Raw genomic sequence first — 19,521 nt, 5'->3', positions numbered from 1 at the left:
GCCACTTCAAATTTCAAGACTTGCTTTTGTTGGCATTTGATCTGAGAACTGAAGCAGAGTAGCGAAAATTGTGTACACATACACACGTAGAATACACCAAATCTCCTACTCTACTAACACCCCTGTCCAATGGTCAGCGCTTTGAAGACAAGATTGAGCTCGACCTAGAGCAACCTCTCTAAGACGAGAACAAATAAAGAGTAAAATAAGATAGAAGCCCAAAATGTACTCCTGCAACTACAGCCATGTTTGATTAGCTGTGAGAGAGGTGGTAGAGTGGAAGTGAACAGAAAAGCAGTTCATCACACCTGGTTGACAAATATTTATACCAGTGAATAGTCCGGACCAAAAACCAACAGTTTGTATCTGGATTATATCAGACCCAAAATGTTAAGTTTGAACAGCTGGTGTGACAGAAATAAAATATCTTATAAGAAGGGGAAGAAGGCTATCACACATCTTTCTCTACACTGTGTTTGTTTCTGTTTTCTCACTGTCAGGTAAAATGTTACTGAGCAGCTGAAAATTCAGACAGACACTCCTATGTAGCTTCTGCCAGTTCTCCCTCACTCCACACTGCTGCCATCATCAGAAGACCGAGATCTGTCTCCTGTCTTTAACCTGAAACGACATGCTCACGATGAAATTGACATTCTCTGTTGCTAGTAGTGACACCCTGCTAAACAAACATATCAAGTGGTTTGGATGCACCTCTAGGTATGTTTCCCACTCAGCTATCTATTGCTCCTCTCCCTGTTAAAGCTTTCAGACTCAGACTCAGACAGATACTTTAGCTTCCAGCAACCTGCATGTGACACTATGCAGCAAGAATCCTGATCCAGAGTCATATAGATAGTTGTCATCATATATTTGTTGGTGCTTATGAGAAGACATATTTGATATTTCCCAGGCTTAAAAGCCTCACGACAAAGGAAACCAGATTTTAACAATCAAAAGATATATACTTATAAAAAATGTGTTACTGTGCTTGCAGAAAAACTTGCAGAAGAGCATGATTGAACCAAAGCCCATACCAGCTTACAATGCCTCCAAAACAGAGCTGGAACCAATGCTTATAAATAACAGCAACTCTCTTTGTGCTGGAGGAAAGCATATACTTAAAGCCCTAGTGGAGAACAGGATCCTTACTGGATCCAAATGATTGTACAGCCTTGTTAGAGCCTGTGCACCAACCTCGAGGCAAGGACCCTATTGAAACTGAAGAAATTCTTCTTCTTTGTATCATTATCATGGCAAATAAATAGCTAATTGAAAACCCACCAAAATTCCCAGATACCTCAGACCTGGTGCAGGGGCCAAAAATGTGCTTTGTTGGGGGCTCCTCAACAAAGTCTGAGCCAGATTCATTAAAACAGTAAATATATGCATCACGGCTAACCATGCAAAGCAGATGGATATGCACGTTTCCGTGTCTCTCACTGGCGAATCCATCTTGCAAAGCTCCTGTCTGAACCGTTAGGGCCCGGTTAGAAAGTGACAGGACCAATCAGCGTCAAGAAACAGTACTTTCATGCGCAGCGGAGTCGTGACGTAAGCAAGCAGCAGCAAGAGACCAATGCAATAATGGCGGAAGACATTAGCGTGGATGCTGCTAAAGCGCCAGTTTTATCAGAACTTGATGACATTTCTTTGTTAAAAGAAGAACAGAGAACAGCACTGAGTTTTTTTTTCTTTTCAAAAACGATAAACATGTACTGACATGTCTACATTTGTCATGGTTCACTGCATTATGCAGTTCTCTATGGAGTTTACTCCTTCAGTAGGGGTGCAGCTCTGTAGCGGCTACGTCACATGATTTGTTGCTCTGATTGTCCCGTAAAGATGTGACAGACAGAACGTTCATCCAATCACCCTTCGAGTTTTTTTCAAAGGCTCTGCCCTTTCTCAAACATTGTCTATGAGTGGTTTTCCAGATGGATATGTGAAACAAATCCATCTAGCGTGCCAAGTTACATCATGGCCAGACAAAAAAAAATCACTGTCTTTTAAAAATATGTACAGGAAGTGAGATCATGAAGGGTAAGATGTCAGATTTTGGCTTTTTTGGGGGGCTGTTTTACAGGTCTCTCAATTAAATGAACTACATTGAGGGATTTCATTTTTTGGACTCCAGATTTTCTTGCTTATTGTAGATACGTTCAACATCTACAGCTATCAAAAGCACACAATTCAGCCTAGACTGATGATTTTTGGGTCTGCATATGCATCATTACTAGACTTTCAATACAACCTATTGAACCCTTACTAAAATCCCAACAGGGAGTCCACCGGCTTCACCTCAATTTCACAATAAGCTGCTTTTCTAAGGTGCTACAGCATTGATTATGCTGTGTTGTTCAAAATTTGCCATGTATCACACTGAACACATCCACATAAAAAAATTTAGATTTTTGCATCAAAGCACCCTCCACTGGCAACAGGAAGTGGCATAATTGGGGCATTTGTGTATTCCTTCTGCAGTGCTCAACCTGTCATGCTTAGATTTTGAAAATAAAGGCCGTAATGTTTCTCCACTCCACTGACATGTTTCATGGAGGACACCTTGGTGGCCACTGCAAGAATTTCTGTTTCACACCATTTAACAGGAAGTCATCATTACTCTTGTATAAAACATCTGATTGGCCTCAAATATCACATGTATGTTTGAGGTCTGCTCCTCTGCACATTTAGATGTTCATTTCATGGTTTTGCTGTGGTGCCACCTATTGTGAGAAGCATAAAATGCCCTATCTTTTCTTAATTTTACATGATAAATCTCAGTCCTGGTCTGATATCACATCTGCATACAAGCGTCTTGCTTTGTTATACTACCAACTACTGCTGACAGCCATTACGTCATATACACACCCAAGGCTGCAACACACTTCAACTTGCACAGGGGTGTGAGGGCCCTTCAGTTCTGCTTTCAGCCCTAGTTTGGATTTTTTTCTCTCTAAGCAGAGGTACAATTGGACAAATAAATAAACACAATGATCTTTCTTTACATGAAAAAACAACACATAAAACCTTTAAGGAGCCTAAAAAATGTCAGTGTAGTTAGTTTAATTCATAGTTGTAGTGTAATTTGAACTATAGGAAGTGAGTTTTTAAGGGTGTAACACAAAGCAATGGTTATTTTAGTGGTGTTTTTAGTTTTTTAACATAGATATCAGTTTTAAAAATCAAATGGTATTGATGTCATGGAAGGAATGGAGTACTGGACACTGTTGGTAATGTCAGTTGTCTTGCAAACAGAAGGTCTTGGGTTTCGATCCCCAGCCCTACAGTCACATGTCAATGTGTCCTTGAGCAAGACACTTAATCTCAATTTGCTCCCACTGCTGCATCCATGGCATGCAAATGTGTTTGAGTGGAATTAGTTATCACTCAACAAAGAAGGCTTCTCCATTAGTGTGAAGTGAATGGGTGGGTAAGTTCGACCTGCATCGTAAAAACTGCCTTGTCTTGACAGAGGACTAGAAAATCACAGTAGGGGCACAGATGGCCTAACGGTTAGGCCACACAATCTATGAGGGTGGCCCAGATTCTAGTCTGGCTTGAGGCTTTTTCTGGTTTCTCATCCCTGTTTCCTACTATCCACTGTCCTCCTCTACAATTAGGGCATAAGAAGTCCAAAACTATATATCTTAAAAAATAAAACAACTATAGAAGCTCAAGTTCATTTACCATTTACCCAAACTTGGATAATATTCATAGCACTTTCAGATAGTGTCAGGACAAGATGTTCAAGAAGAGACTATATCCCTTTAAATGTGGGATAATTAAAAGTCCTAACGGTGGTTGAGATGCACAGTATTATTGGCATGATATCAGCATCAGCGCAGTACCTAAAAAAGTTAAATATCAATATTGGAAGGTATTAAAATTTCTGCCAATATTAACAGCTGATACATTGGCCATACAAATCAGCCTTAATACTTCACACTATAAGGTGAAATATAAAGAACCAACAGAACTACCCCAGCTGGTTTTTTTATTTTCTTTTTAATCCTCATTCCTTAAACTTTACAGCGTGCTCTAAGATCTGAAGTTTTGGGTTTGGACAATAGTTGGTTTAATTCTGTTGCACTCAAGAATGCATTCTTTAAAATTTCTGTTTTACTTCAAGCATTTTGTGAGGATTGTATCCATGAACCAACCTACAAACCTGATGTTTAACTTGAATTAATTCGGATTTAAAAGTACAAGCTCAGTGAAAAGGGGTCATATTTTTATTTAGCACTCTACAGCAGGTTGTTACAGTGCTGCTTGTCACCCTGTTAAAGTCAGATGGAGCGCTAACTTTTGCATAAAATCTACCGGTGAACAAAAGAAACTCTTTTCAGTTGTCAAATAATGAAAGTAACAAGTTAACTGTAGTGCAGAAATGTAGCATGTATGTATCATATTGGCTTATAGAGGTTGGAAATATCGCCATATCATGTATCAACAAAAATCCAGTATCATACTTCCCTAAAAAATGTTTTTTCGTTTTTGTTTTTTCAAAAGCTTCTCATGGGTCATTTGTGTAATCGAGGTGTGGTTATGGCAGTATCTCTGTGGCTGTGGTTTGAGGGCCAAATGCGAAATCATTGAGACCAAAAATCTTGGTGACACCCCTGCTGAAAAAAATCCGACAACTATGTTGGCAGAGTTGTCATACCACTATAGACCTCATGTCTTTAAATAAAATCTGTGGCTCTTACATCAAGCCATGGCTGACTTTTGCACAACACCATAGATATGGTAAATCATCATATCCTCAGATTGTTGACAAAATATTGAAGCCTCTATATCCACAGAGATAAAGCCATATGAGACCTCTGCAACCCACTAGACCCACTCTGACTCAGAAAGCCTGTCTCAGCAGCTTGTGAATGTGCTGCTCGGCCTCCTGCCAAAAAAAAGGGCAAAATAATTGTTTAATCTCTCCAAACAGACTGCTTGGATGATAAGCAGCTGGGTGGCATGGTAATCTGCAAATTGTGGAGAAAAATCAGGGGACTGTAATAGTTTACAACTAAATAAATTAAACATGTAGCTTTAGAATACAATCAGTGTTTTGTGCAGATAAGTGTTGAAAAACAGACAAATTTCAGATGCATCGATTTTTAGCAAGATTGGACTGTGAAGGCAGTTGACTTTTTTTACTGTAATAATATTAGCTCAAATCGGTCAGTTTGCTTGTTTATAATTACATCATAGTGGGTAGTATTCCACATCACTGGCCCATACAGCTTATAGGCAACACAAACTAGTCAGAAACTAACTTAAATAATAAAAACAGAGCATCAAAGCATCAGTGTTAGTGTTAAATCTCTGACTACTGCCACTTGTGTGGGCTTATTTGTTTTTTTGGAGACCACTTCAATGATTGTTTACTTAAGCCACGTGCGCTTTTGACGGAAGCAAAATGAAGGTATGCTAGTCATATCATTGTAAATACATTGACAACTGTGCACGTGTTTGTTAGAGATACATGTGTGACGTCTCTGTTTCAGTCCTTAAGTGCGCTTTTAGCCTTGATGCCAAAGCCACTGGCTCACCTGTGCCAGGTGTCTCCGGTACTCGGTGCAGCGGTCCGACCTGTCGCAGCTGGAAAGCGGTCCTCACCTCATGACAACTGTACGCGTCCGCGTCGATCACAACCACCGCAAATAAGACCGCTGACAAAATCCAAACGGGTCTGCAAGAGTTCACGCGTGGGCATATTCCTCGGGACATTGCCGCATCTCACACCAGGTATCCTCGTGGATAGCCTACTGACAGCAAACTGGGTGAAAACAGACGCCACTGGAGTACAATGAAGCGATGATGAGTTTACACATCTGATAAGCGTTTCCGTCTGATTCTCACATTATTGGTTGAAATGAGTGTGAGCGTCTCACGGCAGAGCTTCAGTGTCTTCTGTCGGACAGAGGGAGAGAGGTGTTTGTGTGTGGGGGCTAAAGCCAGTCTGTCCCGCGCTCAACACTTTGCAGTGGTCGGCTGTCTGAGTGCCTGTTTCTAAAGCCTCGCGCGCACTCCCTCCCTCTCTGTTTACTTCAGCTGAGTGCTCTAACTCAAACCCAATATCTCCGTGGGGACGTCTACTGTGTCAGAGTCCTGACAGCATTTTAAATCACTGTAACCTCACAACATCCAGGAATATGAACGTTTAAAACGTTCATTAGTGATTAAACCCGCTTCATTTGTGTCAGGGACGATTTAGCCTGGTGTTTTATTGTGATATAGCCACTTTTTTGCCTGTTTTGCAGTATCTGTTGCGTTGCAATGTTATAGAATTAATCATTACACCGTCACTAGCGGTTAGTAATTCATTTAGGCTCCATTGGCCTCCTTTTTAAGATTTGATTGGTCTCTCATCAACTCCTTCTCTTGTCTTTATCTACAGTGTTGAAAGCTTTTTGACCTTTTCTGTAACAGAGTAAGCCAAGGAGAATGGATACTTTTTCAAAATGAGCCTATTAAAATGTTGGCATCTGAAGTCCATCATGACTTAAGATGATAAAGAAATGCACTGTAGGCAAATACAGTTTAATTTCTTTACAACAGCAATTTAAAACAGGTCATTTTAAAAGTATGTTGAGATTTGAGTGACAACTAATTCTCTCTTCATGTCGTTGTTTGATGATAAAGCCTAAATGAAAATACCAGAAAGTCTTTTGATAAACATTGCTGCCATCTACTGGCCAAATCGCCTAGTACAGCTCAACCACATGACATTAGGTCATATTTTGGTGCTTATGGGCTTTTGCTGCAATATGTCAAGATTTTCATTGTACTTTAAATCATACAGAGTTAAAACGTAAACTTTCCAGTTGTGATATGTTCCTTCTGTAAGCTCATTTAAAAATAAGGACAAACCAAGTAAGAGCTTAGAAACTTCACATCAACTAGTTTGGTGGATTTGCTGTAAGTCATGAAAAAGTAAGGTCATTCACTAACAAATTACAACTTGTCTTTCCTCAAATAAAATAAACATCCATCTTTTTTGTGTATTGAACTTGAATCAGTTTCTTGCTTGGGCTGTCAAAAAACTGTATTAACTTGGACTAATTAATCAGTAGGAAAAAAAAATGTCATTAAAAATGTATGCTAATTAATCGCAAACATCACTATACAACCATCCAAAGTGGCTTAAAAAATCTGATGGGAACACATGTCAAAAATTCTTTGTTTCTATTTTTTAATATAAATTATGCTGTTTCAAAAGGTTTGAAAAAAGTTCCACTTCCATCCATCCGTCCATCTTCTTCTAACCCGGGGTCGACTGGTGGTTGTAGTGTGGCACCTGTACAGGGTAATGCATTTATTTTTTTGGCCACTAGATGGCAGAGTGACCTCTTGTTTGTGTGTCAATCATAGAAGAAATGACGCCTGTTGCCATGGTAAAGAAGGGACTGATGTAAACAGTATCTCTCGCTTGCCTGACTGTTGTTGTGTCCCGCCGTTCAAGTAATAAAATGAACATTCTGTTTACACCAAGAACTTCGCCTCTGCCTCAGTGGTGTAACAGTAGCAACCTGATAAAGTCAACCCAGACATCCTTCTCAGTGACACAATCCACCTCCTTCTGAGGGATCACAAAGCCTTCCTAGACCAGACAGGATATATAATCTCTCCAGTGCATTCTAGGTCTTCCTAAAGGTCTCCTCCCTGCTGGAAGTGCTCAGAAGACCTCCAAAAGGAGAAGCCAAGGATGCATCCTGATCAGATGCCTGAACCATCTTAACTGTCTCCTTTCAATGGGAAGAGCAGCGACCCTACTTCTAGTTCTCTCTGGATTTCTGAACTCCTCACTCTATGACTCTCTGGAGATAACATATTTTGGCTTCTTGTATCCACAATCTTATTCTGAGACTCTGAGATACTTGAATTCACCCCCTTACAGTGAGAGCACAATAAGACTAACTAATGAGACACGTTTGGTGTTTTGAACCAGGCTGTAAACCAATTTATTTCTAGTGTAAAAAACAGCTGTTTAACAGGTGTCCGGGCCTTCCAGGACAGTTGCGGTATTGCAATTTTTTGCACTTCTGCATTGGCTTAATTTTTCAGGACCGGAGGTTGCCACTTGGTGCTGACCCTCATCCCAACCGCTTTGCACTCAGCTACAAACCACTTCAGTACATGTTGGAGGTCCCCAGCTGGAGAGGCCAGCAGAACCACATCATCTGCAAAAAGCAGAGATGGAATTCCCAATCCGGAAACTCTCCTCCCTCCGACTGCGCCCCAAGATCCTGTCCATGGAATTCACAAACAGGATGTTTGTGCTGAGAATGTGGACACAACTCTTACTTTGGTTATAAAGAGGCCTGATAGCTCATGACAGCAGCCCCTATCTCCACGTGACCCTTCAAGCCTTGTCCAAATCCACAAAACACATGTGGACTGGATGAGCAGATTGCCACTCTCTCTCAAGTTCTGCAAAAGTAAAGAGCTGGTCAACTGCCCCACAGCCAGGATGGAATCTGCATTGTTCCTATTGTTTCTGGGGTTTGACAGTTGGCTGGAGTCTCCCTTCCAGTACCCTAGAGTAAACATTTCAAAGGAGTCTGAGTCGTGTGATACCCATAGACTGTAGAAAGAACTGTACAAACTATGTGTAAATGTGTGAACTTTAACAGGTCAAAGACTGACATCGGCTCTTCTTAAAATGGTTTGGAAACCTAAACAGTCAGCGATCAGTAGACTAAATATGAATCAAGGTATGCCACAACACAAAACAGCAAACAATGACTGAAGGCCATTATAGCTCATTTTAAGCAGGTGGCCGAGCAGCACAAAGGTTTGGCTTACATGCAGCCTCCTCAGCTTGATCTACAGACTTGATATCTTAATGATACCGATCTGTGGTTTTAAAGCTGTCACTAATGTAGAGGACTGGCTGAAAGGCCATCACTCAGTATCTCTGTAACCATATAATCAATGCTTATATGTAGTAATTTCACTATAATATCAGTATCAGCTGGTCAAGACTTTCTTATTTAAAACTATCCAGCAAAGGATGCTCTTGAATTTATCTAGTCAATAATATTTTGTGCTGAGTGAATCTCTGAGCTACAGTAGCCTCTTCCCAGCCCTTTTTATTCCTTCAAAATGTCTCTACAACAGGCTAGGTTGGTACTTGGTATGGTTACAGGGTTTTGATCAATATATTTTTTGAATATTTGTACCAACTTGCCTTTTAGAAATGACACCTCTGTTTTGCATGCGTCTGTGCAGGGTGCAAACCTTCCGATATTCCCTCCTCTGATGATAAAATTTCATCCCCGTAGGGGAAACGTTTTATCCTTGCCTCTGCTACGACTGAATGCTGGGCCATGGGCACGCATACATACCGCTGGCGCACCCACAATTGCCCATTGCAACGCAGTGGCGTGGGCATATTTTGCACGTGAAATTATGCATAGTAACTTGGGCAGGTGCTGCTGTTAAACCCTTGTCATGATCATAGACTGATAGAACTTCAAGCTCCTCTGAAACTCAGCGAGAAGCAGCATCGCCAGATCAGAAGCTAACCTCTCTTCAAAACCACCATCAAGTCCAGTAACTGGTAAAATGAAACACTGCATGAAAAACCAGATTTCCGACCCCTAAAAGGCTGCAGCATCAAGATCATGCCCGTTTCTATAGAGCGCAGATTTTCATCTTTCAGACCGAATCAGAAATCGTCATTTCAACAGTTTAAAACTGAAAAGATGCTCCGTGAGGGCGTGTAAGCTGGCTGAGTAAATGTATAAAGGTAGGCTTTATTTCACCTGTGATCGTCTGTGATAAAATTAAAATTATATTCTGCAACCATGCATGTTCTGAAGTTGAGTGGTGATCGTATGGCATGAAGCTGCTGTCTGTGTTGTCCCACACCTGCTGTTTAAGTTTAAATGAGGTTATTAGCGTTATTGTGCAAAGCTGTTATTTTTCGACATGCAGTTGCAACTGGCGTGCATGTTGACTCGTGTAGATAATGATATTGTTGTCAATTCCAGACCCTTTGTGTTGTTTGCATTCTGCTTTTGAGGTGTTGTCATCATTCTGTTGTTTCTTGTGCAGCTTTATTGCTTTGCGCTTGTTTTTTTGTTTTTGTTTTTTTTTAAATGCCGGTAGGGGTGCAGGCGCAGCTTGTTAGCGACAAACGTCACAAATTTTGATGCTCTGATTGGCCCATAAAGATGTGACAGACAGAACATTCATCCAATCACCCTCCGAGTTTTTTTTTTTTCAAAGGCTCTGCCCTTTCCCAAATGCTGTCTGTGAGTGGTTTCCCAGTTGGATGTGTGAAACACAAAAATCTGGTGTGCCAGGTTAAATTTCAGATGGATCATGCAAAAATACCAGGAAGTCAAATGACATAAGGCCAAAGTCAGCAGGAACTCATGCATTTTTTTCATCTTTTCTGACCCACAGTATCCCTCCCAGGAGAAGATAGATCACATCAACAGGACTGCAAAAGAGCATAAAGATATGTAACTGACTGCAGTGGATATATAGCAAGAGGAGTTGAGAGCCAAAGTGCTGTGTCATGAAATAGGATAACCCAGTAGTACCTATACTGCAAACAAAACACTAATTTTGTAAGAGCAGCTGCAACTGACATTAATTAGTTACACACACACACAATATAATAGCTAGATACGTGGATCTTAAGCAGGAAGACTGTTTCTACTCATTCATTAAGCCGGCCATACACTACAGGATTTTAGGCCTGATTCGAGGCAAGATTTGCCTCGAATGATCATGGGGGCATATCTCAAATGGCGCCTCATTGCAAATGATAATTTGTCTGAATAATCCTCAAGTGTGTGGTGTCAATTCAATTGTTTTACTGCTCCAAATCATGTCATGGCCTCCAAACCCCGAACTGTGAATCTCAAACATGTTTGAGATTTACAGTTCTAGGTCATAGTGCCACTGACAAAGTACCCACGATAACCAATGAAAGCAGAGGAGGTAGCGTCACCAGCCGGATCATGCGTACTTTACCACTTACAACCATAAACACAACTGTAGCTTCATTCCAGCCAGGATTTCATCCTGAGTCTCTCCCTTGTTTAACAATTTTTGCTGCACCCGTAACACATGCCAGGGCAGCCTATTGTAAAATGGTATTGACAGACATCCGTGTTTGTTTTTTTCTGTAGTCACGTGACCACCCGAGATCGCTAGCAGGTCAGCAGGTGTGTGTGGTCTTAGGTGATCTGACACATAGATATATATATTTATATATAGAAGACTAGATACGTCAGCATGCTGTAGCAGCCCACTAAGCAACATGCCTACGTGGCGGCCACCTTGGTCGGGGCCACTTTCCCATTAAAGGAAATGCATTTACATTAAAAATAAATCATAACTTGCTCATTTCTCAACTGATTTTCATGCGGTTTACTTTAGAGTCAACGTCAAAACATGTGCTGTAAATACAAAACATTTGATTTAAAAAAAAAAAAAAAGGGAAAATGCTTTCTACCAATGTAGCCTACAATTGCAGTTATTTTACTCTTTAGGTCCAAAGGCCAGGGAATCTTTCATGTTCAGCCATTATATATTTACAAATGTATAAACATAGATATATAGTTATATGTATAAAAATAAATGATAAAAAATATACATACATAGAAATATGTTTTTAGATTGAAAGCTTTTATCGTAAAGGTAATCAAATAATCATTTATATTTACTTGTCTCTCTCCCCCTCCTTCTCTCTGTCTCTCTCTCTCTATATATATATGTATATAGAAACAAACACTCCGTGGAGATAGAATAGTATAGAGTTTATTGCCATTTGTACAAGTTAGAAACAGTTGACACTGGCACTGCTACTAAAACTGGTAATACTATTACAAATGCTGATACTACTTCTGCGACTCCAACGGCTATTTATACTACTACTGCTGTTTGTACTTTTAGTACTACTACTACTGCTTGTACAACTATACTACAGCTACTATTAATTGTCTGGTATTTGGCTGCTAGCTCGCATTAGTGTTTTGCTAGTAGCCAAGTAGTTACTGAAGCTCTCAGACGGGAAGCTTTCAACAAGATTTAATAATGAAAAAAGAGCCAAAAACTATTTTTACCTATGAAAGGTTTTTTCAACCATATGCAGCACAATGTGCAGGCATCCTTGTTGTTTTAGTTTTCGTGCTATCTATAACCACGGAATGCCCTGACAATTTGCCCCCAATAGCATAACCTCGCTGTAGGCATGCAGCTCAAAGGGACATGTTGTATCAACTTATTCATATCTGGGGTTTTTTGTCTGTTTGTTTTTGTTTTTTATTTAGTGATGCAAGAAAGTACATGACAAATGAGGGACAAACATATTTGCAATTAAAACAATACAAACAGTGTAAATGGTACAAGACAAGGACAAGCAATAAAGACAGTCTGGCTAAGTCGTCCAGTGCCATGTTTCCCAACCATTTTTCCTTGGAGCCTCCCCTAAATGTACCTAAGACAAGCAGAGCCCCCCAAGACCATAGACTGTAGAAAGAATTAGACAAACCCCGTGTGACGTCAGTCATCTGCTTACACTAGGCAGACTTAAACGGTTATTGAAGTCAATCTGTGGAGACTTCCATATTGAAATTGCGGTCTCAGCTGAACTTTGGATCAACCCAACAGCCCGCCCACTAAGCGCGACTTCCTGTCAGCCTGCTAGCTAACATTCTGGTTGACAGAAACGTAGCTTTTGCCTGCCAAGCCATCTGTCATTCAAATGAGACACACCAACAAGCTTTCATCCTAAATATAATAAATATATAAATATAAATAAAAAATTTACAGTCCATATATGCTGATATTCACAGTCAAAATATTGGCTTTAAATATCATTGGTAACTAAAAAAAGGCAAATATCAAAGGCAGATATCAACATTTCTATCTGCTGATACTGATATCAAACTGATAATCATGCATCTCAAGAAACCTCTACAGATCACTCAACAACAATAGGTAATATTTTGGCCAGTTTTTTCCTTTTGAAGAATGTAACTGTGGTTTGAAAAAAGGCTTTGTGCTTTCATTTCATGACTTCTAGAGCAGCTCAGAAGTTGACCGATTCTGTATCATATCCTGTAACTGGTTGCAAACATGCTGCCAATCAAACCTGCTTATATATTAGAATGGGTTCCCACCACAGTAATGGTGGCTAATCGACTTCCTCATCTTTCCCTTGTTCTGTCTGTGTTAAAGATTTCAGAACTTAATATTGACCTGTCTAAGATCAAATTAAACCTTAAACTTGATAACTGTCTCTCCTGATCAAAGTTCTCTAGTTGATTAGGAGGTGTTCCCTGAACTTGAAAGGGCTGAGGTGACACCAGAGGATGCAGGACAACTCAATTCTTGAAGTTTTCTTTTCATTTATTTTCTTCAAATGAATTGGTTGAAAACCTGAACAAATAACAATAGACAAATCAACATCACAAAATCCATGAAACCAAACATGTTGAAACACTCAACCTATTTAAAAAAAAAACAACAGATTTTTAATTTCTATTTCTTGATCAAATCATAATTATCTGCTGAACCAAAACTGCTTTACTCTGCCCAACCAAATAGCGTTTAACCTACTACAAATTTATCTACATCTAGGCAGTTCCATTGTATCAGTTTAGATTTACTTTAATTGTTTAAATAAACAAATAAACTGACCTGTGGCATCTTAAATGTCTCCTCTGATCTCCTGATCTGCTCCTGCTTCTGCTTCTGCTTCTGCTGCAGCAGCAGCTCCTACCTAGTAATATAATCAAGCAGCATGCTACTCACCTGGTGCATGCTGCATGTGGCTGTCTACCCTGCAGCACAAACAATTAGGAGACCCACCCACCATATCCAAACAAAATATACCAATAAATATACAACTAAACAGTAAAATGTCCCTTTTCCTATTCTGGCTTGACAATAATCAATGTAATACTGTTAATTAGAGTCGGTAGTCTCGAGGATATGGTGTTCAAAATGACTAATTCTACACAAAAATATTGAAAATAAAATTTTAAAAACCTGTTGAATTGTTTAAAATTGTTTAAATGCATATGGACTGCATGTATTAAAACATGTCTAATTTTCATTTTTTACCTAAAATGGCAACATTTGTTCCCTCCACCTTTTTAAGGTATCCTCTTCTGTTGACTTGAAAGAAAATAACTCAGCTTAACACTGAAATATGATGCTATTGGAACACCAAAGATTCATTTTCTCTGAAACCACTGGCTGATTATTTAGGCTGATTATTTATTTTTGCAATAAAGCTCTGATTTATTATTCCTCTTCATTTCCTTTGATGTGATTATGTTGTATTGAATTTTCATCCAGTGCCATTTAGTTTGTAAAAAATACTTTTTATATAGGTGGGTAAGTCGTTATAGGAGAGTAATAAGCCCATCAAATAAAGGCAAGCAACAAGATGTCTAACTTACATAGCTGTATTTTGTAACTTTTCAGAACGGGACTTTCATCTACTTTATATTGTTTAAAGGGGAGGTCCTCTAAATAACAAAGAGACTGCAAACCGTTTTGAGTTGATATTTCTCAGGCATTTACTGCCAGAAGGCTTGTTTGCACTGAATTTTTTATCATAAGCAAACTTTGGAGAGTTAAGCTACATCTCAAAGTGCCATTTTCTTTTTTTTTTCCAAACAAAACTTACATAAGCCAGTGTACTTTGTGTAAAACTTAACTGAATTTGTTCTTTGGATGTCATAGCTTAATATTTTAAAACAAACTTGAGATATTTGTTTTAAAACATGATTGAAAATAAAATGGTTTCACCTATGTTACATGTCAAAATATAAATCTCCTATTGACAACTTCTTTATTTTACAAGCAAAATTTCATATTCATAAAGCCAAAAGTTTACAACACAAATATTTAAGTAATCTTTAATTAAATTAGTATTTTATTGAGGCTTTTGTGTTATTTATTAACATAAACTTATGTCAGTAACAGTTATCTACTGAAAGTTGAGTCTGTTTATTTATATTCATGTATTTATCAGTGAATTTCTTTACAGTAAGGCTTTTTATGTCTCGCTACATGGTGCTGGTATGTCTGATTGTACATTATTTTGATTCAATAAAGTTTGTGAAACATTTGCTACTGAAGAATCGCATGGAAAAACTGCAACACTTTCTTCTGATGCAGCCTTACAAGTGATGAAACAATGACGTAAGAACACTTAGCTGACGTGTTCTAATAAATTTAAGCTAACTAGCAGCGTTGAACTTTATAATCGTGACAAAATGAGGGAGAACTGGTTTTTCACAGGCTGCTTTTCTTAGTCGAGGATGCTAACTGCTAATATGCTAAAGGACTTCACGTCCCGACATGGAAGATGAAAGGAGAAAGAAGAGGGTGAAGAAGACTGTCTGACAGTGGTCCAGTAACATGTAAGTAAAATTTCTGAGCTGGAGTAAACTTCTTCTGTTCTTTGTTTTGTAGTTCTAACCAACGTTAGCTACAGCAGCTAGCTAGCGGGAGTTATCTTTAACTTGTGTTGACAGTGTTATTTTGGATTTTTCTGCTGCTACTTTTTATCAGCACTTAAGGATATTTCCTAAATCTTTTGTCTTGCACTTCATATGAACATGTTTTTAGAAAACTGCTGAACTGTGGCTTTTGAGGGTGTTACTTCAGCCAATGTCAAGCTTGCATGTTGGTCACATGTCTCAGTGCCCTATAAGATGATGAACCACGAGTTGTGCTCAGTCTATGACTGTGTATTAACGGGATTAGTTAATATCCTAATGGACACTTCACACTGCAGCCTCTCCTGTCAGTGTGTGAACAGGTGAATGTGACCTGAGAAAAAGTCCCTTTTATTAATCATCAAAAGATGATGAAAATGCAACAGAAGCTCTTTTTTTTCAAGGTAGGGTAAATTACATTATGAACAAGTATTGGGTAAATTAAGTCATCAATTAAAACATAAAACGGTCCTGATGTGCTAATGCCTATTCACTCACTGGCCACTTTATTAGGGAGACTTGTTCAATTGCTTGTTAACACAAGTAGCTCATCTGCCAATCACATGGCAGCAACTCAGGGCATTTAGGGATGTAGATGAGGTCAAAAGGACTTTCTGAAGTTCAAACCCAGCTTTAGAATTGGGTGGAAAAGGGATGAAAGTGACTCTGAACATGGCATGGTTGTTGTTACCAGACAGGCATTGCAGAAACTGCTGATCTACTGGGATTTTCACACCATTCAACCATTCTCTTGGGTTTAGAGAGAAGGGTCTGATAAAGGGAAAATATCCAGTGAGGGGCATGGATGTGCAGCCGACAAATTTGTAGCAACCGTGGGATGCTATCATGTCAATATGGACCAAAATCTTTGATGAATGTTTCCAGCACCTTGTTGAAACTATGCAAAGAAGAAGTAAGACAGTTCTGAAGGCAAAAGGGGGTCCAACCTGGTACTAGCGAGGTGTACCTAATAAAGTGGTGGGTAAGTGTAGATGGGCCATTATGAATGACCAGTCACAGGAGGAAACAAATTTTTATGTCAAAAATTGATGCACTTCAAGAGTTTGTCAGCAGATGGTGCCAATAAGCTTGTTATAAATCACCCCAGTTTTGCTCAGTTACAGATGCAGATGCATAATGCAGGTTTTCTGTACAAAGAGCAGCACAGTTCAGGGTTGAAGGTGACAATGACAAGCATATTTATCAGTTTCATCCTGCCTAATCCCGCCTTTACAGTCAGTTTAAACCTTCTATTGAGCTAAACTCATGTTCTGTATCCTGAAGGGTTGCAGTGGTCATCAGTGACCACAAGCACTCTCACAGTGTTTTATATAGGCCCAGGCATCTCCACTTTGTCAGTTTATTGTAATTATAGCTCAGTTTAAGGATTTAAGCAATATTTAGATACATCTATGTAACACGTCTATAGTTCTGTGCTGCTGAGTTTGGTTTAAAAACACCATAAACACTCTGCCTCTGTGGATGCCAATGAAGCTCATCAAATCCTCTGACCAGGACTACAGTAGTCATCACAGGGGTCCCCTCATTATGTGTTCTCATGCTGCGTCTAGGTCCAGTGGTTACTAGACAATCTTTTGGGGCTTTAGCCCATCAGTTCTGGCCCTCTAAACTGGGGATTTAAGAGGTTTACGTGGGGTTAAACCTTCAAGATTGGAGCCTTCAACTGGCTGTTTGAGAGATTACACTATTCAGTCTCCTATTTTCACCTCTGTCTTGGGGGAACAGCGGGAAGTGTGGAGGGTGGTTGTTAAAAACATGCCTCAGCTTGACATCTCTGGAGGGAGGAAGTGGTGGTAAATGAGTGCTGAGAGGCTTGATTAAGTAGAACATTACCTCATGCTGTGCTGAAATCTAAGGAATGTGTGGATAGGTTTTGGATTTTAAAAAATCTTGATTAGTATTGCTGTATCTTGCATTCAGAGATGTCTAAATAAGGCGTGCGTAGCATAAAAAACGGTTGCACCGGCCTGCATATATGAAACATAGAGTGGTCAAATGTTGGCAAATTGCTGGCTAAAGCAAGAACCTTATGCTCCATTTCTCCCAGATTGAGATGTGAGGAGTGGAAGTAAGCCATGCTGCATCTTTAATGAGAGTCTGACATCTTTGGTGCCACTGGCTCACTATCTGTGTTATGCTTACCTGCATGGCACCACCACGGAGGCCATGAAGTCTCAAAGATGCCCCTAATGGTATTTACAACCTGTGACAGAAGCAAATCACACTTAATAAAACCATCTTAGTGGTGTCCATGCTTTATTTATAACGACTCTGTTTCTGAACAGCATTTAATTGATTGGTAAATGGTTTTTATGGACTCTTCATTAGCCTGTTACAGCAGTGGATCAATAAAGCATCATTACATGCATGATTGAACAGGTTACCAGGATCTGCTAAAGGGTAAATTCAGCTGTACATGTAAACAGTCATTGATGTTGCACTGTTCAACTACATACATGGACTGTGTTACTTTAACTTGTAACTTAAAAGCCTGATTGACTCGATATAGTTTATTGGCATGTTAGTGAATAAAAGACAGACATTGTTCAACCACCAACTCTGTTCTTTAGCCTTTTGCAGCTCATATAAAACTGAGCAGTATCTGCTAGAAGTCATGACAGATGAAACACAAAATTGTAGCTTCTTCCAAATTAAGTTGAGCATAGCTAAACAGAATTTTAAGCATGTATTCAGGCTTTTTGGATGTTTTTTTTTTGTGTGAATACAAGTCTTTGTCTGTAAGCATGTGCATACAGAAAAGTTCCAGGCTTTGTGTCTGACTTCACCCTCCTGTCTGTCCCTGAGGGAGAGTCCTCCACTGTTCACACAACAAAGTACTGTTGTGCAAAAAGGTGGAAAAGTATGTTTAACCCATTCACCCCTGGGATTTCCTCACTGTTTGTGTTCATTGAACTCTGATAGGATCTAAATACTTCCTTTGAGATCGCACACGGGCCGTGCACCAGGGTCCGTCTGGGCCCTTTGTGTATATGTGCATGTTCATGGGTGCGTGTGCTGAGTTGGTCTGGATAGAGTGACTTGCTTTGTGCTTGACCAGTCGACCACATCCGTCACAATAGGCTGAAAAAAGGGGGTGCCTACCTTTTTGACAGAGCATTTTATCTCAGTGAGATCATAGCAGTCGGCTTTTTATGGCATGTGGAGTGCTGTTTTGAGAGGGGTGGAGTGCAGGAAAACACCATCCATCTTCACCCGATTTTACCTTTCCTCCGCCCCCTCTTTGAAATATTCATTCTATTATTGTGGTGGATATGATTATCAAAAGAGGCATCCACATGACCTTTACTGTCATCATTCCAAAACAGATGCCTCTTTCCATAATCATATGCGATCCGGCACAGTGGTTCATCCCTAGGCTGGCTGAACTCACTTGTGTGTTGTTGCTCTTTTGGCTCCCCCTCCCTTTGCTTTATTTTTGACTATACCATTGTCCCATCACTACTCTATAGTGACCATGACATGTTTGTGAAAACTGATACAGTAACCCCTTTTTTTTAAGCATTGCAAAGTGCAGGACAACATTACTGTAAGAGGGAGGGGGGAAAGTGAGGCAGGGTGGGGGGGGTTAAGAGAAATGGAGGGAAGGGTTGATGAAAACAACAGATCTCTACTCCCTAATCCTTTTGTGTCGACGGTGTTAATCCATCCGCGCAAACCCAGCACCCCCCACCCTCGCCTCCACCCCTCCACCCCTGCTTTTGCACCATATACCAGGCGCTCTCTCCTCATAAACAACCGACAGCACGGCTGAAACCAATACTTGCTCCCCAGACAGTCAAACAGTAGCTGCAGCAGCCCCTCTGACTAACACAACTCAGACTCAACTCTGTCCCTGCATTCATCCTCTTCATCTCAGTGGCCACTGGGAATGAGTCTGTTTTCTAAAATGCTTGCTTTGTTTGTTTATGCAAACATATTTTAATGTGGCATCAGCATGTCAGCTTGTGTGTTTGTGCACTTGAAATTGCAAGGCATTGTTTTCCCTTTTTTGCCTTTTCTCCTCTTT

General features: G+C 39.8%; 1 protein-coding gene across 3 annotated transcripts in view; it reads right to left on the bottom strand.

The window, feature by feature from the left end:
• Positions 1–13,705, bottom strand: part of LOC121520549 (glypican-5-like) — a 194,339-nt gene extending 180,634 nt beyond the window's left edge. For 2 of the 3 annotated variants that reach the window (XM_041804052.1, XM_041804053.1), the window contains exon 1: positions 5,547–5,983. In XM_041804052.1, coding sequence (XP_041659986.1) covers positions 5,547–5,724 — 178 coding nt within the window. In that variant the 5' untranslated portion in view covers positions 5,725–5,983. Of the gene's footprint in view, positions 1–5,546; positions 5,984–13,659 lie in introns of those variants that run through there. The other variant, XM_041804054.1, reaches the window with a different exon arrangement.
• Positions 13,706–19,521: the final 5,816 nt, after the last annotated feature.

This window comes from Cheilinus undulatus, linkage group 13 (assembly GCF_018320785.1).
Source record: "Cheilinus undulatus linkage group 13, ASM1832078v1, whole genome shotgun sequence".
NCBI classification, from domain to species: domain Eukaryota; kingdom Metazoa; phylum Chordata; class Actinopteri; order Labriformes; family Labridae; genus Cheilinus; species Cheilinus undulatus.
Note: the sequence above shows the minus strand (reverse complement) of the source record. Positions and strands in the feature narration are given on the sequence as shown.